Source organism: Kogia breviceps, chromosome 15 (genome assembly GCF_026419965.1).
Source record: "Kogia breviceps isolate mKogBre1 chromosome 15, mKogBre1 haplotype 1, whole genome shotgun sequence".
Lineage (NCBI taxonomy): Eukaryota > Metazoa > Chordata > Mammalia > Artiodactyla > Physeteridae > Kogia > Kogia breviceps.
Genome location: NC_081324.1, coordinates 18,544,636 through 18,570,505, shown reverse-complemented (window position 1 = coordinate 18,570,505; position 25,870 = coordinate 18,544,636). Strand labels below are relative to the sequence as shown.

At 39.4% G+C, this 25,870-nt stretch overlaps 1 protein-coding gene and 1 pseudogene across 50 annotated transcripts in view; both read right to left on the bottom strand.

The window, feature by feature from the left end:
* The window catches only part of TCF4 (transcription factor 4), a 362,778-nt gene that overhangs the window by 33,788 nt on the left and 303,120 nt on the right, over positions 1 to 25,870 (bottom strand). For all 50 annotated transcript variants that reach the window (XM_067015516.1, XM_067015513.1, XM_059041434.2 and 47 more), the window contains 4 exons: positions 19,662 to 19,767; positions 15,689 to 15,822; positions 9,919 to 10,051; positions 486 to 553 (listed from right to left, as the gene is read on the bottom strand). In XM_067015516.1, the coding sequence (XP_066871617.1) occupies positions 486 to 553; positions 9,919 to 10,051; positions 15,689 to 15,822; positions 19,662 to 19,767 (441 nt within the window). The remainder of the gene's footprint in view (positions 1 to 485; positions 554 to 9,918; positions 10,052 to 15,688; positions 15,823 to 19,661; positions 19,768 to 25,870) is intronic.
* LOC131742999 (U2 spliceosomal RNA) lies at positions 19,283 to 19,455 on the bottom strand (annotated as a pseudogene).

Sequence of the window (25,870 nt, the reverse complement as noted above, 5' to 3'; positions counted from 1 at the left end):
ACATGCAAGGAATGCTGGATTCTAGCCTCTAGGCAGTGGGCGGGCAAAGCGGAGAAGCTGAGTGCCAATTATGTGACAATTTCTCCTGGGTCTCAGTTATGGTCATTTTTCTGAAATGCCTTTTGCAAAGTGTTTTGGAACTACCCCTTGGCAAAGTCAGTCAATCAGTGAGTACCCAAACGACTTCAGAAGAAAATAAGACATCAAGACAGAAAATCCATCCTCTTAAAGGCCCTAAGAATATCCACCAATCCACGATTGAGTACCGGAAAGCAGAGGAGGCAAGATGGAAGAGACCAGCCATCCGCTGGAATCTTCAGAGTTCTCTCCTCAAATTTTCCAATGATCATTATGCAAGGAAGCTAGCCTTTCCAAAAATCAAAGCTATTTGCCATCCCTTTTCTAAAATTCTAAATGTCCACTTCTGATTAAAGTTCACCCTTCTGCCATGGTACATATGAAGTCCAAAGTCAATATTTCCTCACCGAAGCAAGTGCTTTCCCCAGAGCATCTCCAGTCTGGGAGCTGCCTGCTGCTCCGCTTCCTCTATTTGCTGCAAAAACAAAAGGCAGAATATGAAAAACCAGGCAGTGAGACGCCAAATGATTTTCTATTCCTGGTCCATTTACTCACAATTTAATTGCATTTTTAATGCTAATTACAACACATTAATCTTTAATTAGCATTAATTTGTTTGCTGAGGTAGATGTCAAATATATTCATGTTACATTTTTTTACAGATAAAATACAAACCTGACACCCTGGTTTAAAGATAAAGTGTTTTAGTTGCTATTACATTCCCCCTGGTTGTGTATGAGTGGTTGGTGGTGAACAGCAGCAGGTGAGCATATGACGGTCATTGCTAAAAAGTGTGCAGTACTTTCAGGTCCCTGAAATCCTCAGAGTTTGCCTTTTCTTTATATTTTATATAGTAAATTGAATTATCTTCATGAATGATTTACATCTGCTTTCAAATTTAAAAAAAAAACCTTTTTTTTGCTATACAGCAAAATGAGATACTCCTCTCAGAGTTCCACAATAAACAAAATAAAACAAAAAAATCTTTAACAGGCCTGCCTTCCTAGGAGGGAAAATATTTTTAATATTTTAAGTAACATATACTCTCCACACATTTTAAGTCTGTGTTCACATTTAAAGAATTTGAACCCTTAGCTATTAAAAGTCAATATTGTCTCAAATTCTGGAGATAAAATAAGTCCACATGATGATGAAGCAATCTCTATTACCTTAAACACTGGTGTTTCTATCTACAAAATAGATGAACAAAGAGTACAGTCAGCCTTCTGTATCCACAGATTCAGCATCCAAGGATTTAATTAACCTCGGCTCAAAAATCTTCAGAAAAAAAAAAAAAAATTCCATAAAGTTCCAAAAAGCAAAACTTGAATTTGTTGTTGGTGGCAACAACATACAGAGCATTTATATTGTATTAGGTATTATAAATAATCTAGAGATGACTTAAAGTATATGAGAGGATGTGCAAGGGTTATATGCATATACTGCTCCATTTTATGAAGGGACTTGAGCGTCCTCAGATTTTGTTATCTGTTGGGCGGTCCTGGACCCAATCCGCTGGAAGGATACTGAAGGATCTTTTATTAACAGTAGTTATTAATTTTATTAACAGTAGTTAATAAAAGGATATAGGTTCTGGTATATAATTCAAAGCCAGCTCTATCTAACAAGTGTCTTTTGAAAGTAATTTGCCTTTGTAAAATGGTAGAGCCAGTGGTGTTCTTCTTTTACATGTATGAAGGCCTCAGCATAAGCAAATAGATATAATATTTAAATAAAACCTATTAAGCTCCAGGATAAGATGTTTCTCACTATTTTGTGAAACAAGAAAAGGAAATCTTAAATCAACTGATTAATCCAAGCAAAACTTCATTACACATTTAAAATTTAAGAAAAATTGCCAACCCTATCCTCAACCCAAGAAAGCAACACTTCTGGCAAATGTGACATCTTCAGCTTCCAGATCTGTAAAATACAGTCGCAGGATCAGATCGCAAGTGGTCAAATTATCTTCGTCTCTAGCTTATCCTGACCTCTGCTTAGCATAGTTAAAATATGCTTGCTATTTTTACATATTTATATGTTAGGTATGATAGTTCGATAATCTTTCGGTGTGTGCTTTATTTGGTTAACAAAACTCACACCCACATTCATTTGTTAATTACTAAAACTGAAAGAAAACTGGTATGTGATAAAAAGAACACAATCACCTTCTGACAAAACAAACCTATTCTTCTTCTTATCACAAATTCATAACATTAAAAATATATTAGTTGCCAGTACTAAGGAATTTATGTACAAGAAAGTGCTTTGACATGAGGGTCTGACATCATACAATTGAGCTAGTGGAAGGAACTCAGAGATCAAGAGTGCTAAAAATACTTAATATAAGAGATAACTGAAATTATATCTGGTGTGAAAATAAAAATTTCTGCATCAAGAAGCTCTTTTAAAACTTAAGACAATTCTAAGGAGAAAATAATAAAGATTTTGAAAACACAAAGAGCACTAACGTTTTTCAGCATGTAATACCATGGTATTTGGGGGCAATTATGCATATCTATTTGTTTTTCTTCCCCCCCAGAAGCAATATTATCATATATACTTAAAATTAGATTTATTAGTCAAAATAATTTGTGATATCTGCTTGACTAGAAAACAGATCTTCATGAAATGAAAATTCAGAGCCACAACAGAAAAAAATTACATTACCTAACAAAGAAACTAAACCCAAATAGGACAAGATATTGTTATACTTATGGATAAAATTTGCTGCTGTAGTAGCTTTCAAAAGATTAATTCTTTGAACAGCTTTAAAATGAGAATAATGAGTGTTTTAAAATATATTTTCATGAAACCAAATGGAAAGAATTAAAAACCAATAAAAATATTTTAGAGACATTTAAAAAATAAAGTATACTCCCAATTTATCCCTTCCTCCCACCGTTCCCTCTCTGGTAACCATAAATTCATACTCTAAATCCATGAGTCTGTTTCTGTTTTGTAAATAAGCTCATTTGCATCTTTTTCCTTTTTAGATTGGGAGTATGGGATTGATAGGTACAGCCCGCTATATTTAAAATAGATAACCAACAAGGACCTACGGTAAAAAAAAAAAAAAAAGAAAAGAAAAGAAAAAAAAGAAAAACAATATGCCTAATCTAAAGATAAAAAATAAATTATATATGGCATAAAAATCATACTTTAGAAGAGATAAGATACAATCCTTACGATCTTTTCATACTACACCTTTCTAACTAAACTTTCTATCAGTGCCTGTTTTATACAGGGAGATGTTAGAACTCAGGAAGTATAACAGAAAGACAGGATTTAGCACCGTACATTACGTTGTCATGAAAATGTTTCAGAAAACTACAAAGGCTGCTCATGGGAGCCACTGATACGAGCAGATTATTTTTTAACATACAGCCAGCCATTCTACCTTGCAACAGCTGGAGAACCACCCTCAGGGCTTAAATTTCAAAGCAGTTTATTGGGACCCGTTTGCCCTTTCACTTGGAATGCCTTTTGTTCTGTTCCAGGAAACACTGGAGAAGACACATTTTCAAGAGTCCCTGAACATGTTCAGCTACATGGGTCCTTCTCCTGAAGATTTCCTCTTTGTAGCTGTGTGCCTGTTATGTGAAAGGGCATCAGTAATCAGAAAGTGAATATATATTTAATTCTCAAATAGCAAAATTTCTTCTATATTGAAGAAACGGGTCATGTTTAGCGAACTACACTCCTCATTAAATGTGTGCTCTTCAAATCCACTTTCCCACCTTTAATGTAACAGGACTTGATTACTATTCCAGGCCTGAGTTTTTGTCAACTGATATTATCAGAAATTACCAAAATGCCCAGATAACAGAAATAGAGAGAAAAACTATTGCCGCCCTGCTTGGTAAAGACTGGATGGATTTCTCATGTTATTTTAGCTCTTATCAGTTTCTCTAGCTCAAGAGGAAAAAAAAAAAAAAAAAAATCAAGTCTCTAAGTAGAGCTGTGACATAAATATGAATGGAAGATGAGCAGTTATTAAGAGGAACTGTAATTTTGTAGGAGGATTTGACGCTGCCAGCCACCCAAGCATTGTTCGGATGACTTGAACACAGGTGCTACTGCTGGCTAGAAAATGGAGCGAAAAAGAAGGGTTTAGTCTTTTCAGCTACAGGTGGGACCACCCTCGGTCTCAAACTTGACTTTGGGGGACATGGCAATTTCCGCTGGACATACCCTAATCCGAACATCAGGATGAGTGGCGTCTGGGGACTGACTGCTGTAAACCAGAATTTGGAAGATGTGTTACCCCTTTACTGCACACCCAGAACCCCAGGCTGGGCACATCCTGAAGATATAAAAGGATGAAGAAGTGTAATCATAGTGCCTTTGTCTGAAAGAAGATGATGGTTTTAAACACTTAAGTTTTTCTGAACTGTGTCCAAGTGACCCTCATGCTATTAAACTGGTAGAAGCAGCCTAACAATGTCATGAGATTCTCTACACAGATAACAGAAGAAGGAGCATTTCCAGCCTTCCTCCGACCTACAATTTTAGAGTAAAAACTTGCATCTAGGCTACGATGCACTCATTTTTAGCAGGAGGGATTCCTAGGAATTCAGGGGGGGGGAAGCTGGGCCCCCTGACCATGCACAGGAAATGGATGAGAAGACTTAAATCAAACTAGTTTATTGTTCTCCGTTGGTGGTCTTTGTAACTAAGATGCCACGACACCGCTGGATAAAATTCCTATTACTCTAAGGCTCTGTGCCTGTTCATCACCCAACTGTATTTGAAGGCTCAAGATTCTTGTAAAAGACGAAGTGAATCTTATGTGACTACTCTCATAATAAAATTACTGTGAAACCAAGTCCTCAAGGGGAAACGGACATAATGTTTCTACTAGAAAAGCCACATACTAAAACGCATCGTGTCATACAAACATGTCATTAGAAGTGAAAGTTGGAAGCCAGATTAATCCATGAACCAGATAGATATTCCAGGGTAATCTTTAGCATATGTTGCATTCAATCAATCTTGGTAGTCTGTTCCTTCAACACTGTTTGGTTTGAGGTTTAAAAACATGGCAAATACCATGCTTTAGAAAGCAGGCCGGTTAAAGACTAATAAAACAATAACAGTTATTATAACCATTATGCTAGCTCTATGCCCAATTCCCTCTGAGAAGAAGGGAGGGTGTACAGCCCCAAACCACAAGCGGTTACACCCTCTGAATGTATACAAATGGTGTCTCCCAGTGGGGAACTGGAGCACTCTTGTCCTTGGGTAGTCTCAGGGGATTGAGGTGGGTCTCTCAACCCTTTTGAATAGGAAGGGCTATTGGATACGGCAGGTAGAAAGGAAATATGCAGATAGTACGTACCTACATGTACCATGTATATGACTACCATCTTCTAGGCACCCCTCTCCTCTAGTGTTGGTATCTAATAACTAACTACATTTCCTCCTCTGTGTGCGTGCTCACATGCAGAGGCATTATTGGACTGTAGCGATTCTAAGGTATACTGAGCAGCATTACATTGAAAAAGTGTTAGGAATCAAGTTGAAAGGCTCTGATGGTGGTAAGTCTTGAAGCCCTCACACTTAGCGTCTATCCGTAACTGGCTGCCCCATCAGGTGAATGACTAAGAATCCGCGGTGTGTTCCATGAACTACAGTCATGCAATTTCAGGGTGCTAAACAGACCCTTCTAAGTCAGACATGCCTAATGCAACCTCCAGAGTTTGCTGGCAAGGCTTCGCAGCAAAGTAGTGGTCTACATGCCACAAGGGAAATATTTTACTGTACGATTCTTTCAAACATCCATGGATGAATGTGTCATTTAAAAAAAATCCTGTCGTTAATAAAATCTGAGCCAGTTTTGTCCTTCCAAGCACTTCTCGAAAAATGATATTGGGCATTAAAGGGCAAAAGAAAACAAAACAAGAAACAACGGCTAGCCCTCCAAGTCAAACACAAGCCGTCCTGAGCCTCAGTGAGCACCTTCCATCTCTCAGATGCAGAGGACAGAGCCAGAGGCAACGGAGCATGTTTCCAGAGAGGTTACCCTCTGATGGTTCTGGAGTTTACATCTTATACTCCACATGCATTTTGTTGTCCTGTCACTGGTTGAGGACAGTCATTGACTGCCAGGAAGACACGGTATAACATGAAACTGAGAGACGGAGCAATGATCTTCCTCTGAACTGAAAAAGCCACTTCCTAAGGCATCAACGCCATTTCTGAAGAGACTGCACTGCCTTGCAGCTTCTCACCAAGAAAACTTGAAAAATGTGATGTCCATGTGTTAGTGCTTGAACCCCATTCTTACGGCATTAGTATTGCTTGCAGTCATTTTCTACAGAATCATGTGTGTAATCTCAAACATGTGTCAGGCTATGTGTTCCCTATTTACCAATTATTTAATTAGCTCTGTTTGTTCTTTGAGATACAGGCAATGTAATATTTCTTTATTTCCTGCATTTCAGAATGAGTGAGTATATGCCAAATATTTTCAAAAGTCTACAGATGTATCCTATTAATCCATACTGTTTGTTAGGGAAGTATCACTAACATCAGAAGAGAAATCTTCTCTTCTTGTTACACAGACATACTGCCATCCCTGGCTTCTACCACACTGTGAAAATCGAACTAAAGCCTAGGAGAATTAACGTGCAAAGAAAAAAATAATAAAGTGCAAAGAACCAGGAGCGACTCGGACCCCATGCAATATTAAGGTTTACTATCATACTTAAATTCTCCTCTGTGTTTTAACTTAAGGAATTTGAGGATGTATGATTTTAAGGATGAACACTCTAGAATGTTCTCCCCTAAAGTAACCTTAAAGTAATAACTGTATGTATGCAAATTAATAAAGACCTGTTCCTCCAAAAAGCTGAATTACCATGTCTACTTATGTCCCAAAATGATTCTAAAGCTTTCTCACATGCTGCTGGTGATTTTGACAAGTACACCCATGATGATGGAGTAATTTATGCAATAAAGTTGTTCCTAAAAAGCATTTTCTGGGTTCCGCAAATCGCACACTTTTCCCTTTGAAAATTATAGCTCCTTGGGCTTCCCTGGTGGCGCAGTGGTTGAGAGCCCGCCTGCCGATGCAGGGGACACGGGTTCGTGCCCCGGTCCGGGAAGATCCCACATGCCGCGGAGCCGCTGCGCCTGCGCGTCCAGAGCCTGTGCTTCGCGACAGGAGAGGCCACAACAGTGAGAGGCCCGCATATCACAAAAAAAAAAAAAAAAAAGAAAAAAGAAAATTATAGCTCCTTTATTATTGTCTAGACCTCCCTCCATTTAAACAGGGCCCTTTGGTCTGGATAAAAAAGTTAAGTCCATCTTTAGGATGTAGCTGAGCCCATTAGTATGTAGAAGTAACCTATTATTGCCCTAACCGCCCAGACCAAATGAAGGAGGGTAGACATTCCTGTTCATCTACAAGCCAGTGATGAGCCAATCAGCTTAAATAAAGCAAATTCCATTCCCACGGAGACTTGTCGTGGCTCTGCTGACCACAGCTCGCGGAGGATCATCACACCATCTTATAATATCTCTTTCTCCCCAAGTCCTGACTTCCCTCATGGCACAGTGGTTAAGAATCTGCCTGCCAATGCAGGGGACACGGGTTCGAGCCCTGGTCCGGGAAGATCCCACCTGCCACGGAGCAACTAAGCCCGTGCGCCACCACTAATAAGCCTGCTCTCTAGAGTCCGCGAGCCATAACTACTGAGCCCGTGTGCCACAACTACTGAAGTCCGCATGCCTGGAGCCCGTGCTCTGCAACAAGAGAAGCCACTGCAATGAGAAGCCCACGCACCACAACGAAGAGTAGCCCCGGCTCACCGCAACTAGAGAAAGCCCGCGTGCAGCAACAAAGACCCAACGCAGCCAAAAATAAATTAAAAAAAAGAAAAAAGACTGTTTGGCAAATCAGTCAATACAACTTTTTTTTTTTCAAACGGCGCCTAGGTCTGCTTTCCTCAACTCAAGCTTTTGCTCTACCTTTGTACCTTCCTAAAAAAAGAAAATTACTCAAACCATAAGTAGACAGGAAATCTGCCTTGTAAGAGGACGAATGACCGGTCATCCTTCTTTATAACTAGACCTCATGACTGCAGAAAGGGGTTTTCCATTTGTCAAACCACATTGAAGTGAAATATGCTTTTCTCACTCTTTCAGTTCTGCACTTCTTTCTTTCTTCTTGTTTTTCGGATCTGCCAAAACTGCACTGATAGCTAACAAAACTTCCCCACGCGACCTCTGCCTGTAGCTCTCCAAGGTCAAACTGATGCAACGCGTTGGTAGAGGCTTTGTTATGAAAGTTACAAAAATGGAAACCCTTTCCTAAATTCGCCTCTTAGAGGGACATGGCGGCGAAGGGAAGGGCTGGCTAGATGGCTCATCTCAAGTGTGAAGTATATTATTGAGTAAGCAGGGAGTGTATTATTTAGGCAGAATTATATTTGCAACATTTCAAAACACATCTCTTCTCGTTCATCAGAAACTCTCCCCCTCATAAGTGATTCATGCCACCTCCTGAAGTTCCAGAGACTAACTAAAGAAAATGAAAAAACAAAACAAACAAACAAAAACAAACTGCGAAGAGCTAAGGAGACTAAACAGCAGTATTATTCTGTCTACACTCTTCCTTATAAAATGTACAGCTAGTGTTCTCATCACTAACTGGACCCACTAGAAGTGATCATAAGGCCCAACTAGGGGTGGGTTTGAGCAGAGCCAGAGTAGGTGGCGACCAATGGAAGTCTGAGGTTTTAATAAGACCCTGAAGCGTCAGACTGTGCCACTCATCTGAATGACAGGGGTGTCAAAGGCAGAATCAGAAGGTGGTGGCTGCCTCACCCCTAACCTGGACTCTTCCTCCAGGGGCAGCTGGATGGCCTGCCTAGCTCTCTTCCCTCAAGAGAAGAGTGTTGGTAGGGCAACCATCCATCCTAGGGAGAGGACCATAACGGACATCACAGAAACTGAGAAGATGATGGCTCCGTTTATTTGATAGAGGCACTCCGCTTGGGTCTTAGCTTATCGGTGAATTCGCTGCGAAAAAGCAGTGAATAACTTCTGGCCCATCGATGCCCGGGCATCTCCTCTCCCGTAAGTCAGCAAACACTTCGTTCCCTCTGGAGGACTCAACGATGCCACAGTCTCCATAAGGTGAAGCTATCTAGTTATTAATAACAATCTATAAATGTCACATCAGCTAGTTTTCGGAAGACAGTGGTGTGTTACGGTTAAAAGCTTTGCACAGTGACTGGAACTTGAGAAGCGATCAATAACTCCTATTTAGAGCTATTATGCCTTCTATCTTACTAATCTGCAGTGGTTCGTCTTAGTAAAGTTCACTTTGTTAGCTGTTTGAGAGTGTGAGAAGCAAGGTAGTTTTGGTCTATTTAAACCTTTATTCATTCTAATCACTCACAATGGAGAAAGTGGCCAAATTTCAGTTTCTTGGGGCAAAAAAAGTGATTACAGTCAAGGCAATGACAATTTCTGTTTGGTTCATTTGTCTGTTCATTTGGTTATGTGATAAAAATTCATTGCTTGGGGCTTCCCTGGCGGCGCAGTGGTTGAGAGTCCGCCTGCCGATGCAGGGGACGCGGGTTCGTGCCCCGGTCCGGGAAGATCCCACGTGCCGCGGAGAGGCTGGGCCCGTGAGCCATGGCCGCTGAGCCTGCGCGTCCGGAGCCCGTGCTCCGCAACGGGAGAGGCCACAACAGTGAGAGGCCCACAAACAGCAAAAAAAAAAATTCATTGCTTGATTACTGTTCAGTGATGGGGTGGGGAGAGGTCCTTGATTATTAAACCCTGACACTGGTTGTCGGCAACAGAACTGGTGTTTCCAAGACTCACCCATTATACTGTCTGTTCCGTTGGCAGGAGGTGTACAGGACGAGGTGCTGTAATGGTTTGTACCACTACGGTGGAAAGTGGACATCGGAGGAAGACTGGAATTGATGTCTGCTGAGGAGTGTGATGGATAGCTCTGTGGCAAGAAGCAGAAAAAGGAGGCCATATTTAATCACAAAACATCTAGTGGATTAGTTTTCCAACACTTCTTTCAGAACTCTTCGCTTTGCAACGGAGACAGCCCTTGGAATTTCAAAATATACAAGAATACATCTTGCTTAGCTCTGACAGCTTTCATTTTTCAAATAATAAAATACAAAGACATAGTTGGTTTGGGTTTGCATCAAATCTGGAGGAATATAATGGCAATGTTGGACCTTGAGAAATGACCACGATCTCTAAATATAAAAACTCCTGCTTAAAAGCATGTCTAGGACTTCGGCAACATAAAAAGACCAGCACCACTATTATTTTTCTGTATGGCTTATTGATCAAGTAAGAAAGATTCCATAATATAATAAATAAAACACCACCATGACCCACAGGGTTTACATTACACTGCATCCTGACCTTCTGAATACGAACTGACCAAGAATAACCAGTCTCAAATCTTCTTCCTGCCATACTGGATCATCCTTCTGAACTCCAGCAAGAACAAAATGGTAATTGAAAAATTTAAAAAGCAGTAATGATTAAATATCTCTCGAAAGCATTAATACATAAAGCCTTACATCAATGACTATGTTGAATTACACTAGAACAAACAAACGGAGAATGACTTATTTTACTTCTTTCTTTATAGGTCCTCTCCCTTAGCAATATGCCATAGAGTTGACTATGAAAAAAGAACATCTTCTTTTACAGAATCATTTACTTTAAGGTTTAGCTTTGGGTTTGACTATCATACTAGTTGTCTTGGGGCATCTCACCCCAAGCAAAGTGCCTATAAGTGCTGTAAAATCAGCAGATCACTAACAGAAACATGGTTATTTACAAAAACATGGTGATTTTACAAAAATGGAGCTATTTTCTTTTTCATGACCAAAAAAAAAGTAGCTTAAAAAGTTATTCTCATAGGCATTTGAATGTATTACAGACATGTAAAGGAAAAATATTTAAGTTAAAATATAATACTTTTTCTTTATATGTAGTATAGTAATGGCCTATGGATCTTTATTGTATCATGATTGGAGATTCTGTTGAAATTAGATTGAATATGATGCTGAAAGTCAGCGGTGATTAAAGCGTGGACACCCTGTGTCTTGGGATCCCCTAGTTATTTCGTGAGGGCCATCTTGGGTTCTATCTCTTCCTTGAGGGTCCCTTACTACTTCCAACTCTTTCATAATCTCGTCTCTTTCAATCCCTAATGCATTTACATTCTGCACTGCGCCATTAAACACTTAATTAAATGTTGCTTTTCCATGCTTTCTCTTTCAACAGCATTTCCACCGAAACTGTAAACTCTTCAAGGGGAGGGAATAGAGCTCACAGCTCCGCATCCCACAACCTGTGGTTGAGCGCTAAACACGCTCATCCTATGAACAAAGAACAAATGATTACCAGCTCGTGTTTAATAAATAGTGGGCTGAAATGCTACTTATTTGAGAGACAACTAAACAGTGAAGAAAATGAATCTACATTTTGGAGTCAGTTCGCCAATGACATGGCAGATGCCTTTGAAAATATCATCTCTGCCCACTCCAAATAGTCCAACGGAAAGGACGACTTCAGTGAGAAAGCTGGGACAATGCCCTTAAACCATTCCAAGTTCCCAAGAATGCCTTTCAAACTTTTAAATTTCATGGACATCTCTGCTTGACCAAAAATTCCTTAGGCCACCTGTTAAACTCATTTCTACTTGGCGCTTACAGAATACCCCCAAGTAGCCCACGAAATTTTCTCCAAAGAACGATAGAGTGGGTCCATTCCATAGTACAACTGACCTAAAAAACTGGATAAGCCATGGAAGACCAAACTTAGAAGAGCTATTTCTGCTTGAGAGCTAAAGACTATAATGATGTAGAAAAAAGAAACAGACTATGGAGAAGGAAAAAGAAAAGTAAAAAAGATGGTTTGATTTCATTTGTACCCAGTCCTATTCCACGCTGAGTTTCTGAAGAATAGAGAAACCTTATAAATCAGTCCCAAGCTTGCAAAAATCAAAACAGAGGAAAAAGCATTTTGAAAAATAGTTAAACAACTACAATAATGACAGGATGACACAGGAAAAAGATGACTGCCTCAGCGAGAATTTTTAGACCCTTTCAACTTGGTATAAAATGGGCAGTAATTCAGGATTTGACAAAGGGTTACTACTGAGTTCAGAGAATAAACAGAAAAGTTCTTCTCCCACAGATTTTAATGGGGAAACCAATGCAATCCATGTAAATCAATAATGTTTAGAGACTCACAGAAAATTAGATGCTGAAAGAAGTTAATGAGATTTATAACTATTTTACAAAGAAAAGGATTTTGACAACTACTGTCACTCAAAGTCGTAATAAAAACACCACAGAAAATATTAGTGATATGTGAATAATGTCTCTTTAAGAGTATTTAGGGATCATCTATAAGCGTCCCCCTTAGTCTTTCTTACTCCAGCTATTAATACTGTCTACCCTGCTTGCCACAAAGGCAAAGGAAAGGGGAAGTATGACAAAGTGTTATGGTTTTACATGCCCACTATTTGTTTATTTTTACTTATGATACCCAATGATAGTGTATTTGGAGTCTACTGACAGAGTGAAGTGTTGAAAATGTTTCAACAAAGTAGAAAATATAACTGTTAGCACATACTAAGAATAAAGTAGTCAAACTATGGGCTAGAGCAGGGTTTCACAATCTTGGCACTGTTGATCTTTTGTGCCAGATCATTCTTCGCTTGGCAGGGGTTAGGTGTGGGTGTAGGGGGTTTCCTCCTATGCATTGTAGTATGTTTCCCGAATCCCTGGTCTCTGTATGTTAGATTCCAGCAGCACCTATATGCACCACGCCCCTCCGAGTTGTAACGTCCCAAAATGTCTCCAGAGATTACCAAACGTTCCCTGGAGGGCAAAATCACCCCCAGTGAGAATCACTGGAGTAAGAGTTTATGTTACAAACAATAAAAGACAACAGCACTTCCTTTATATTAAAATTCCAGACTCCCAGGACTATTTCACTCTGTGGTACAAAGACCATGCCTAACCCATGCCAGACTGCAGGGACTCTATTCTATTTTTGAAAAGAACTCTGCCAAGTCATTCCAAACTTAAGTCTTCTACAGCAACCCATCCCAAAGCTTAACCACCACTCCATTTTTATGAGTGATTTTGCATGTGTATCTCTGACATAGTAGTGATTAGCTGTGGGATTGCTGTAGAGGCTGAAACTGTTAAGGGGATTTAAAGAATCAAAATGGGTGACTTGACAGTTGCTACTGATGTATGTGGATTTTAAGCTTTGTGATTACATGTTCTATTATAACACAGTATAAAGTGATAAAGGCAGTAACGTTTCTAAAATGTGCTACCTTCAGAGACATACTGATTTGGCCAAATTACATCCAAAGCAATCCAAGGAAAGCTTTCTTCTTTTTCTCAAACTATTCCTTTGCTCAGTATAGAATTGGGCAAAAGCTCCAGATGAAAATTTTAAGGAACCACCATTACTTTCAAGTGAAAGGTAACTAACCACCTACTGTTACTCAAATGATCCTCAATCAGTATCAGATTTTTAGAAGTCACTTCAGCAAGAGAGTTTTGAATAGTTACTGAAATCACAATGGTTACTAGATATAATCATTCAATAGTTTCCCTATCAGTGAGAAAATTCATCAGGATACATTACCAGAGACCTAATTCATTTGCCCTTCTGAAAAACAAAACCCCTCATCTCTAAGATCTGCTAACTGATCATGTTAAGAATGAAAACTGTTTTGAGATGGATAAATGACATTACAAATATAGCACCTGATACAACCTATTGGGTTACTCCTTCAAAATGATCTTTCCTCCTGGTTGATAAAATTGCTTTGGTTCAGCGAACTTTTTCTAAAAGGGTGTAGCTGGTTTCCTTTTTAAAATTACATTTTCTGTGCATTTGAGCGCATTTTCAACATGCTTCCCCCATGCAGTGAACTCGATTGGGATAAAAATCAAACCACCTAAGTCGAAGTTCTAGAGCATGATAGAGAAAGGAAGAAAGAAATATAGGAGCGAAGAAAAATAAATGTCGAATGGAAATTCCAACATATAGTACAGTGCCGAAGTCTTTTATTTGTAATCAAAATTTTCCTTGCCTATAGGACACATACAATTTTGATCATGGGTTCTTTAGAGAAGTTCAAAATGATGACGGTGAAATAAAAATGTTAGCCAAGAAGAAATTCTAGTATAATAATAAGTGCTATTTCTTTAAGTTTTCATGCTATGACTCTATGTAGGAAGTAGGAGAAGAAGAAATTTGAAAGTAAATCATCTGCTATTTATTGAAAATGTGCTGAAATTTAAGATACTTTGTGATTTCCACATTCAAACTTGAGAGATGATTAAAAAAAGGTCAATTTCATCTCCATCATTTATCTCTCATTTGAGGATAAGCTAACTGACCTCCCAGTGTCTCTGTCATTAGGACTAACTAAATTGATATTTGCAAGGGTATCGGAAATCTTAACCTCTGGGATGTTTTCGGTCATCAGAATAGGATATGTCACCTTTTCTATATCTCTGGTGGCTGAGCAAAAGAGAATAAAGACCACAGAAATCCAGAAAGTACGATCTCCTATATTAGAACAGAGAAAGAAACATAAATCTGGGTATTAGGAGAAGAAAAAGGAGCACATCGCAAGATGGAGAGTAGTAATATACGTACCACTAACTGGATTTTTCATACACTTTTGCATTTAGAAGATTAGAGGTTCATACATTTTTTAAAGCCATTTTACTGCACAAGAGACTTGGTCCCATATTATCTGCATCCCAAACCTGACTCATGATCTAGAAGTACTCTTTCCTCCATTTAGTGATAGACTTAAGTTCATCAGTGGATTCTGGGCTGTGGTAGTTTCTGAGGTTAGAAAAACATCTGATGCGTTGCTTCCTCCAGAATAAAGACACATACTAGCATGGATGAGTATAGTATTGGAGGGTATGGAAGTATAGCTAAAATACTGAAAATTGGGAATCTGATCTGAATAGAAACCCCATGGTTGCTGTTACTGATGGGAGTGTATAGGAAACATGAACGCTTTCCTTCAGGTGTGGCACAAGAGTTCAAAGCTGTCACCAGCTACAGAAGCCGGTCAAGGGGAAATGGAAATGCCCGCGGGAGATGTGTTATCACCTACTTTCCAAGTCCACTGGCTATCACTCTGCCCCCTGCAGTATATCCTTCAGTACTACAGATAGCAAAAAAACCCCACCCAAACCCCCCCAAAACACCAAAACCAAAACCAAAACAATAAACCAAAAACCCAAGGAACCGCCACAGCCAAAATTCTGCAACTCAAATACAATATGTATTTATGTACCAAGGGAAGATGACACCGTGATAAAGAAAGCACAAAACAAAACGCAATAAACGGAAGAACAGCGACAAAGAGAATATGGCTTATGAAAGTGATCTGATTGAGTTTCTGTCTTTGATTGCAGAAACAATACAACCGTAAGAATAACGGGTGTGTGCCATTTTTACCTTCATTGATAGAGGCCATGTGTACATGCGTGCAAAGACAGGGTGAGATTTAATAAACTAGTTGTGCTGTCCCCATTACCAAGTGAGCCTGCCTTACCAAACGTTCATGTGGGTGCAGGCTGCAGTAGCTGCTAGACTGTGGAATATGAGAAGAATTGGCCAGCATTCCTCCATAGCCCGGCTGATTTATCCCACTGGAGGAGCTCCAAGGGTCACTGCTGTGATGGCCATCTGTAAAGGACAAAGAAAACCATGACTTTTCTGAGGCATTCAGCCTTGCCCTATAGAGTAGGGTGTTTTCATATCCTGGAAAATGACTGCCTGTTGTATATTCATCTTTGTGTTGGTGAGCTGATTATATCAGAAGACAGTCTCATTATTTTTTCCCAAGTGGCTCTATACTGCCAAACAAATATAAATATTTAACAGAGTTAAAGGGTTCTTAGTAAAAATTTAACTGTAAAAGAACAGAACATGGGCTTCCCTAGTGGCGCAGTGGTTGAGAGTCCGCCTGCCGATGCAGGGGACACGGGTTCGTGCCCTGGTCCGGGAGGATCCCACATGCCGCGGAGCGGCTGGGCCCGTGAGCCATGGCCGCTGAGCCTGCGCTCCGCAACGGGAGAGACCACAACGGTACAACAGTGAGAGACCCGCGTACGGCAAAAAAAAAAAAAAAAAAAAAAAAGAACAGAACATATTTCTACATAGAACTATGTCAAGACAGCAAGGTAGCTAATGCTAAAGAAAACATTTCTTAGAAGTCTCCTTTTTTTTTTTTTCTGTGAAAACCAACTAAAAAATTAAACTGTTCCTAAATTTTGGGGTGAAAATAAAATACTTAAGATATGACAGGGTTGGCAAGCTTACAAGTTTTGAGAGCATATAAAGAAATAAGTAATAATGAAAAAGAGTATCTCTGATTTCAGATTGGATTTCATTTTTGTGACATACAGAGTAGATGGAATTAAAGTTGGAATTACATTCTGGTATGTAGGGAAGAGGAATTCATGTATATAGTTCTGAGTTTTTGACTTCTTTTTAAATGTTTGTATTTTGGTATATAGTTATATAGTTACCTTAAGCCTTCAGTAGCAATTGAAAGGGTACACACATGTCATAAGGTAGATATTACAGTAAGGACAATTTTGAGAGCCTCTGGATTTTATAAAACTGTGAGTTAAAAAGAGGTTTAAAATTATATGGAAATTATATGAAGTATCTTTTAATACCAAGTTAATCTTTTATTAACACCGTATTAAAAATATTCCTACAGATTTTTTTTACTCTCTGGGCCTACTGGCCTCGAAGTTACTACTAGATTGTTATTGTTTGGTCTGGGTTTCTCAAATTAAGGGAGCAGAGCATCTCTGTCACTGCTCATTTCAATTTTTCTTTCTTTCAATAGTTTAACAAAAATTATTAAATGCCAGATATATACAAGGCCATCAGCTAGGTGTTAACTGTATGGCAGGCATTGCTCCCTTGAAAATAAGATTATTTTCACCTTACACGTTATTTAATAAAGGCCTTTTCAAAATGTAGGCAATAGGCAAGTTAAATCTGACATTGTATTTCATAAAGCCTTTTATCCCCTGAGTTTTTCACCCCAGAAGTTAGAATTCAGAAAAGTGGAATGGTTTCAGGGCAGGAAGGAATAATCCAGAGATGTCTTAAGAACTATGAAAGCAAAATCATGGCTGTGATTTTGACAAGTAAAGAGTTTTAACTAGAAGGTAGACACTAAAGTTAAAAATAAGAGGTCACACAATAGTTGGTTTAAAATATGCTACTAGGGGCTTCCCTGGTGGCGCAGTGGTTGAGAGTCCGCCTGCCGATGCGGGGGACGCGGGTTCGTGCCCTGGTCCGGAAGATTCCCACGTGCTGCGGAGCGGCTGGGCCCGTGAGCCATAGCCCCGGAGCCTGTGCTCCGCAACCGGAGAGGCCGCAGCAGTGAGAGGCCCGCGTACCCCGCCGCCCCCCCACCCCCCAAAAAAATGCTACTAAAAATAAATAAATAAATAAAATACGTTACTGACAGTCTCTGAATATCTTTCATCTAAACTGTATTTTCTTCAAGACCTGAATTCTCAGGGCACTGTGGACCCTTACTGAGGGACACTGACGTGAAACGGGATCACGACATACTGTTTCTGTGATTGTAACGTAAAAACATAGGACTTTTAAAAAAGTTCTCATTCATGTACTTCAGCTTTAGCTCTGAGATTGTGGAAGTTCAGATGTCATCTTCAATTCAAACATGACGTTTAAGACCACTGACATCTCAAAGAGATGACATGCACGGCAAATAAACTGAGAATCTCTATCACTGAACAAGAGTCTCCGAAACATTCTGACATGATGCCCTAAATGGAAATACATTTAGGATTTGTGAACACAGACACTCTACTCAACGCAGACTTACAAAAATACACATTTTACATAAATTATGCTTTTCACAGTAAATTAATATTTATCACATCCCATGATCTTGGCATAATGTGGGTTTGAAAGAATAGAATTAGATGTGTGCAAATTAATTGTGCTCAACATCAATGTCAACTCAAAAAACATTTTTTTTTTTTTTTGCTTCTTGGGTATTCATATGCAGAAAAGCAAATTTGTTCCCCATAGTTTGCGTGGTCTGCTATGGAGGAGAGCCTACTGCTTTACTCAACCTGATCTTTCTTTGCAGTGTGCAAGGTTTAAGCAAGTGACCTTCCGGAAGGCTGACAGAAGAAATCTACCCTTCTGTCAATTTTCTCAATGAAATTCAGCTTTGAGTGATGAGGCCTTGAGCTGGCAATCTCTATAAGCACTGGTAGTGGTAGCATACTCTCTCTGACTGGTCATAAAAGAGAGGCGCTGGTGCCCAAGTGGCTGCTGTCTATAGCTGAAGGGGATAGATACACCTTTTGTCATGGCACAGAACGCAGCCAAGTGACATACCTGCTGTTCCCTTGGAGGGAAAGGGACATCGAGGACTGGTCACAAAGATAAAAGACCCCGGTCAACAGGAGCTCCATTATGTGTGGAACCACTTCTCTCTATTCCCGAGGGACCCATTCGATTCAATTTCATAGATTTTCCATGGAATTTCACATGTGAACTAACAACTCAAAAGAGCTAACACTCTGAAGGGAAAGGAAACAAATCCCTTTGAAACAGGATGATTTGGGGGATGTGCACCGTAATCTAAGGGAGATGCCAAGCCACCTCCCTGGGACTTGTTGCCCCAAGTGGCTCCCCTTCCCGTGACGTGGTCCTTCCGGGAGGAGCACGAAGAAGGAAATCCCATGGCACTTTGCCAATGCAAAAAGAGTGAAAGTTTGCATACAGGGGTTCTTGGTGAATCCCATATCTGAATTTCAGAGTATTAACCTGGGAACAAGACCATCACATTTCGACAGTAAGCGTCCCAGGGGTACAGGGAACGGAGCCTTAGCAGCATCCTCTGGACGGTCTCCTCTCATAAGCAGCTGCTGTCATTTTCAACCATCTTGGTCTTTTCTAAGCAGCAGAAAGAGCTGTATTACCAGGGGTGAGATCGTAAGCTTGGGGAACACACATCCATGTGCACTGAATTAAATACACTGGACAATTAAATGGATTAAATACACCTTATCTACCACGAACCTGTAATTTTCTATATTTTTCTGGGAAAAAAGCTGGGTCTTGGGCCCTCCATCTATCAGTATGTTGGAGTAGAGCTTTTTCTGTGCAATGAAATAATATTCCTGACTTTAGATAGGCCACTTCATCTTCAATGGGGCACTTGTTCTTACCTGTAAATTAATAAGTGGCCAACGTTTTTACTGATAAGAACGGATACTAAACTTGATCTTAGCCAAAAGGCCGAAAAGTGATTGTAAGTGTCCAGCATTTTTATAGAAAGGTATATATGAGGGTAACGTGTTCCTAGGTGGCTAAATCCGGGAAGCTTAAAATACACACCGAACCAAAGCTCTTCTCAACATACAAACATACTCTTGAGTAACAGGTCAGCACTCTTCTGTCCCATATATGACACACAAAGACCCGTGGATTTCCCCTCGGAAGAGGGGGTGTCTTACCTTGCATGAAGAAGGAGCTAGGGAAAGTGCTGGCGGCTGGTTTCGAGGAAGGGTAGCCTGGCGAGTCCCTGTTGTAGTCGGCAGTGCTGGCTGACGGAGCATAAACCTGGAGAACAAGAGCCCATTTAGTTTTGCTTGCTGCCTGGACCAAAGCATCTCAAGGTCCATGACTTTACAAGAAGCAGGCACAAAATGCAAAACTTCTACCACGTCCATCCTAGATCTGACCAAACCCTGGAAACACTGCCCCTTTCCGAACACAGAAAATCAAACAAAGGCCGAGAAGGTTTGTGTGAATGGAAAACCAGGTGTGAGATTTTCCAGTTACGGGCAAGAATATTGAGAACTACGTCTGGTCGTAAATATATTATATAATACCCATAGGGTTGTCCTGGGACCCTAAGCACTCTTTTTTTTTAACACAGATGGCCCATGAGCATGTAAAAGGTTAACAGAGAAACACCTGCCTCAAGCTTCTCCCGTTTTGTCTACCTTTCAATCAAAATTGAAAGAGAGACAGAGAGACAAAAAAGACAGATAAAATGAATGCACTCTCCAGATCGCAGAAAGTGACAAACAGATCTTGGAATATTAAATTCCCATAGTGTTAGCTTTTTGTAGAGATGCATGAAAAGGGCCATTAGAAGCCCAGATCTACACAGACCCCCGACAATCGGTGTGTACATAGGAAGGGGGAGGAAAACCCTCATTTATAGTTCTTATTGTCTTTGTATGTTCAATAAACTTAAAAACTGCCAAAATCCTAATTTACTTACATTCATTTACTAATACTCAGGAGACTTGGGGAACCAGTCCTTTATAAAAAGAGCTTGTGTATTTTCTTGTTTATGTTTGCTTTAAAGAAGACAGCACAGTAGAAAAGCATAAATTCATAAGGTATAGTTTAACTTTCACTGGGTTTCCCCCTTGCCTTTTCTGCTAAATATAATTTTTTTTTTAATCCCCGTTTCCTTTTGCTCCAAAAGTTCCTCTCTCCAGATGGTCGGAGAGACTGAAACGCTGTCATCCTCTTGATGAAAATGGATACCTTCCTGCCTCCAATTTGAAGCGGGCGGCTCACAAAACTGGCACTGAACCTCTGGTGATATTCACAGGTCACAGGAAAAGAAAAAAGAAATCCACCAATAAAAAGGCAACTGCAGGGTTACCAAAAAATAACTCCCCTTTTTTTTTTTTTCACAGCACACATGGAATAAACACCCTGAGAAAAATTATATAATTGTTCTCAGAACACCAAGAATCACGAACTAAGCGCTAATACAAGGTTTAGGATTTCACAAAGGATAGGGCCACAGAGACAGATGCGGGAAAATATGCATACACATGCATACATCAAATAAATGCTACATATGCCCCACAGTGCCCTTGAAATTGGGAGGTCCTGGAGACTGAACAAAACAAAAATAAACCAGAAAAACCCTTGCACACTTTAAAAAACAAGGAGTCTTCCTAAGTCATGAAAGAATCTAAGCCCTATATTTTTCCTGGGCTAGCCTTCATTTGATTTTTAAATTTTAGTCATATTTTAAATGTGTAAACAGCTACTTGCTTCTATTTCTACAGGGCTTACAATAAGGGGAAAACTTTTTCAAGTATCTTTTAGGGATAAAGAATAAAACAAAGGATTGCTTTAGGAATCCCAAAGCAAATCAATACCCTAAGTTTTATCAAGCAAAACCCAGTATTTCCTTGAGAATTATACAACTGACCAACAGTTTGGAAAATACTACTAAATGTATTAGAGGTCTTGAGATTAGGCTAAAAGATGAAAACAATACTGCCTTCTAGGGAAAGGGGAAATTGAAAATTAGATCACCTCATTCTAATGACAGAATGAGCTCAAACAACTGTAATATACCGACAGACTATTAGTCTGACAGGTTCCCGGTCAATCAGTATTAATACAAGCTAAGTATACCATGTATTACTCCCAAATTTCAGAAATCAATATATTTACTATAAAACTGAAAATAAACTCTCCCATATTATTAAATCACCTTCTGTTTGAAAACAATCAAAATAAATTCTTTTAGGATAATATATAATTTTAATTACATATTCTACTACATTACCCTTAAACATGTAGTATAATTATTATATAAGTACATCGAATACATACCATTTGATGGCACCTAACAAGATTCATCTTTTTCCCAGATTTGGGTAGAATTATTTGATACGTCTTTTGGGAGGTAAAGACAAATCTTTGGTAATTTTGCTCATATAAGGAGGCTACTTGGACTGTAAATTATGATCAAGCACAAAGATCTGAGAATAAGCACACTTATCCCAAATTCAGAAATACTGCCTGCATGAAAAAGAACATCTATGGGGTTTAAAAAGTTTTTAGGCTATATCATACCACACAATTTCTATTTTTCTGGTGTAGCCAAATTAAGATTCTTTAGATAAGGGGAAACCCTTTGTTAACAAGAAACTGAACACTGATTATAGCTTCTTAAAAAAGGCAATTTCTGTATATTTTATAAATTTTCTTCATATTATAACTGATCAGGTACAATGTTATTCCCTCTTCATTCATATACTTCATCTTTCTCATTCGGAAAGTTATTTTTAAGGTAAGTGCTCTATATATTTGTTTATATAAATAAATATCACATAGAACTATTATATTTTTTAAAGTAGAAGGAATCAAAGATTTAGCTCAAACCTGTCCCCCACATTTTAGTTATAAGAAAATTCAACAATGGAATGGTCAAAGCAACTGCTCAAGACAGGCAACTATCAATTATTCTTTATTTTCTACTACTTAATGGTTACTTTCTTTAAACATCTTGGCGGAAGTGTAAGATGATATTTGTGAAAACAGAGTGATCACTTCAGTTTATCCTCAATGCTTTAATTTTTAGGAACCTGGATGACCAGTAAGCTGCCTCATTATTTTATTTCAGTCAACTATTTTCCCAATCTCTCAAAGGACTTGAAAGTACGGGTTGCAAGAAGGTATTTAACAGAGATACTAAATTCAATAAGAAAAACTCACATCCACTTAATTTTAATTATTATACCCTAGGTAAATAGAAAGATGACTTACACATTCGTTAAAGAAAATAGCTTTTTATTTAACAGGACAATAACGTAAAGAAAATAGCTTTTTATTTAACAGAACGGTAACAAACACCCAGATATCTTCAAATGACTAACACGAGAAAATCAGTCCAGTGGAAAATGAAATACAAATCCCAAACTGCAGCTTGTACTGTAGTGTATTGAAGTGACTCTGTCAAGGAAACATGAGGAAAGACTAAAGGGAAACAAAAATCTACACTTAGTTTTCTTCTGATAAGGTATCTGAGATCTAGGTGACCTTTGGCATTCCAGTTCCTGCCACAAGAGTAACTAAAGAAGTGTGAAATTTTTGTTGCAAAATTGGAAATGGGGAAACTTGGCTCAAGCTCAAAGGCTACAGCCCTTTAAGTGAACTATTTGTTTAATAAAAGCTTCATGGAAGGGCTGCCCTGGTGGCACAGTGGTTAAGAATCCGCCTGCCAATGCAGGGGACATGGGTTCGATCCCTGGGCCGGGAAGATCCCACATGCCGCGGAGCAGCGAAGCCCGTGCGTCACAACTACTGAGCCTGCGCTCTAGAGCCTGCACGCCACAACTACCGAGCCCGCATGCCACAAGGACGGAAGCTCGCGTGCCTAGAGCCCATGCTCCACAAGAAGAGAAGCCACCGCAATGAGAAGACCGTGCACCACAACGAAGAGCAGGCCCCGCTCGCTGTGCAACTAGAGAAAGCCCGGGTGCAGCAACGAAGACCCAACGCAGCCATAAATGAATGAATGAATGAATGAATAAATATTTTTTTTAAAAAAAGCTTCATGGAAAACTAATAGCTAGTTAATATTCAAAGTTAGCACCATTATCTTTTCTCCTACAGTCCTGAATTTAAAACAAAATCACAAATACAGAAATTCTGAGCTTAACAAAGCTCTCTAGGTAACAGTAAACCCTGAATAAATAAAAATTCGAAAAGTTCTCATTTTACAGATTTAATTTTTGTTGTAATTTGGGATGTATTACTACGGCACATTAGCTGTTCCAACCAACGTTCTGATTATCATTTGTGCCATCATCAAAGAAACAATGTGACACATTCTTTGAAATAGAACCTCTGTCTACTAGAAAGGAAGAAAACCAAGCAAACACACAAACCAACGAACAAAATGAAGGGAGTAGAATGCATATTCTACCTCTTCCCTTTGAGCTGCTCATTTTTATCTGTCGTGGCATGTCAGTTTCACTTATGGAGATTTTTTTAAAATAACAACGATTACCATTTGTTCAGGGCCTCTTGTGGAATAGCTTTTCTGCCAGGAGCTCCATACACATTATTTCTAATCCTCATAAAAATCAAACAAGATGGACATTATTAATAGTATCATTCCTATTTCATACAGCTGAAGGATGGTAGAGAGGTCAGATGCACTGGCCCACACAAGCCTGGGTCTAAGTGCCAGTGCCATCTTTTATGAGCTAGGCAACCTTGGACCTGTTACTTTACCCTCTCTGGTCTTCAGATTCCTGCCTGTAAAGAGGGAATGACAGTGTCTGGTGTGCTAAATCCTTGTGAGAATTAAAAGGCATAAAGTGTATAAACGCAACTAGAATAATACCTGGCACTTATTAACCATGCAAAAAAATCAGATAATTGTGTTAATGTTGTGCTATTTTTTTTTAAAATTATCTGGACAAATGTGACTCAGGAAAGTTAACCCACTTTTCCATGTTAAAAACTCACCAAGTGGGCTTCCCTGGTGGCGCAGTGGTTGAGAATCCGCCTGCCGATGCAGGGGACACGGGTTCGTGCCCCGGTCCGGGAAGATCCCACATGCCGCGGAGCGGCTGGGCCCGTGAGCCATGGCCGCTGAGCCTGTGCGTCCGGAGCCTGTGCTCCGCAACGGGAGAGGCCAGCGTACCACAAAAACCAAAAAAAAAAAAAAAAAAAAACCTCACCAAGTGGTAAAGGAAAGATTCGAACTAGTCATCAAAGTCTATGTTCTTTCCATTAAAAGACAAATTCTTGATCTTAAGAGGCAAAAAAGAAAAGATATTTTAGCTATGAACACAATGCTGTACTTTGGCCAAGGTTTAATTGAAATATTCTTGTGGGGTCTCATAATTACCTTTTAAGAAAATAAAATGTGATAAGGCATGTTGACAGTAAAACCAGTATACGTTGGTTACTTTCTTCCCAAAGTGGGAAGCTGAACTCTGGAGGGGTTAAAGAGAAGGGGTTATAGATCGTGTATCATGAGGTGTGTAACGGAGTGGGGTTAGGTGATAGCCACTGGGTTGTACAGTAGACCTTTGACATTCATTAACATTACTGCCTCTTTGTGATCTGCAAGTATCCTCCGAATAAACAATTTCCAAAGAGAACCAGTTGACAATAACTGAAACATTGTAACTGAGACTTTCAGATCCTTAAAGAGAGTTACTGTATGCTCCATAATGAGTAGAAAATAGCAAAGCACAATCATGCCTTAGGTGTCCAAGTGCTGGCGAGGCTGACTTAGTAGCTCACACCTTGGGAGATTTCACAAATATTCTAAACTGTGACAGTTAGACACTCAAATGCCAAGAGTTTATGGTGTGCCACTGATGTTCACAAACCTAGGCTTACGCATTGATGCTTCCCAGCATCTAATGGGGAAAAGTACTTGTAGCGGGATCAGCTCACTACTCAGGCAACTATCTGGACTGGACCTCAACTCTCACTGTTTGAAGGACATGGGTCACAGTAAGAGAAAAGAATGGCTACAGGGCAGTGATGCCTACCCAAGGGCCTGGACAGAGCCCAGGGCTCCTGACTTCTCATCCAGTCTTCCTGGCACTCTCCTTCCTAAAGTCTTTTTTAACTTTATAACTTAAATATTCCAGTGGGTAGTAAAACGGCCTAAAAGGTTAATAAGCAGATACAAGTAACAGAGTTGAATAAGTTGTCATAAGGTTTACAGGCAGTGAATGATGCTCAGGAGTATTAAAAAGTAGGCAATACACAACCCAACGGTGCAAAGAAAAACAAAAACTAACTACAGAAATAAAAATTAATCATCTCATATATTTTCAGTATATATTGCCAAGTCAAGGAATATTTGCTAATGGAAAAAGATCCTATTTCACTTCCAAATGATGGTTAAAGGCCACTTTGCATTATTATC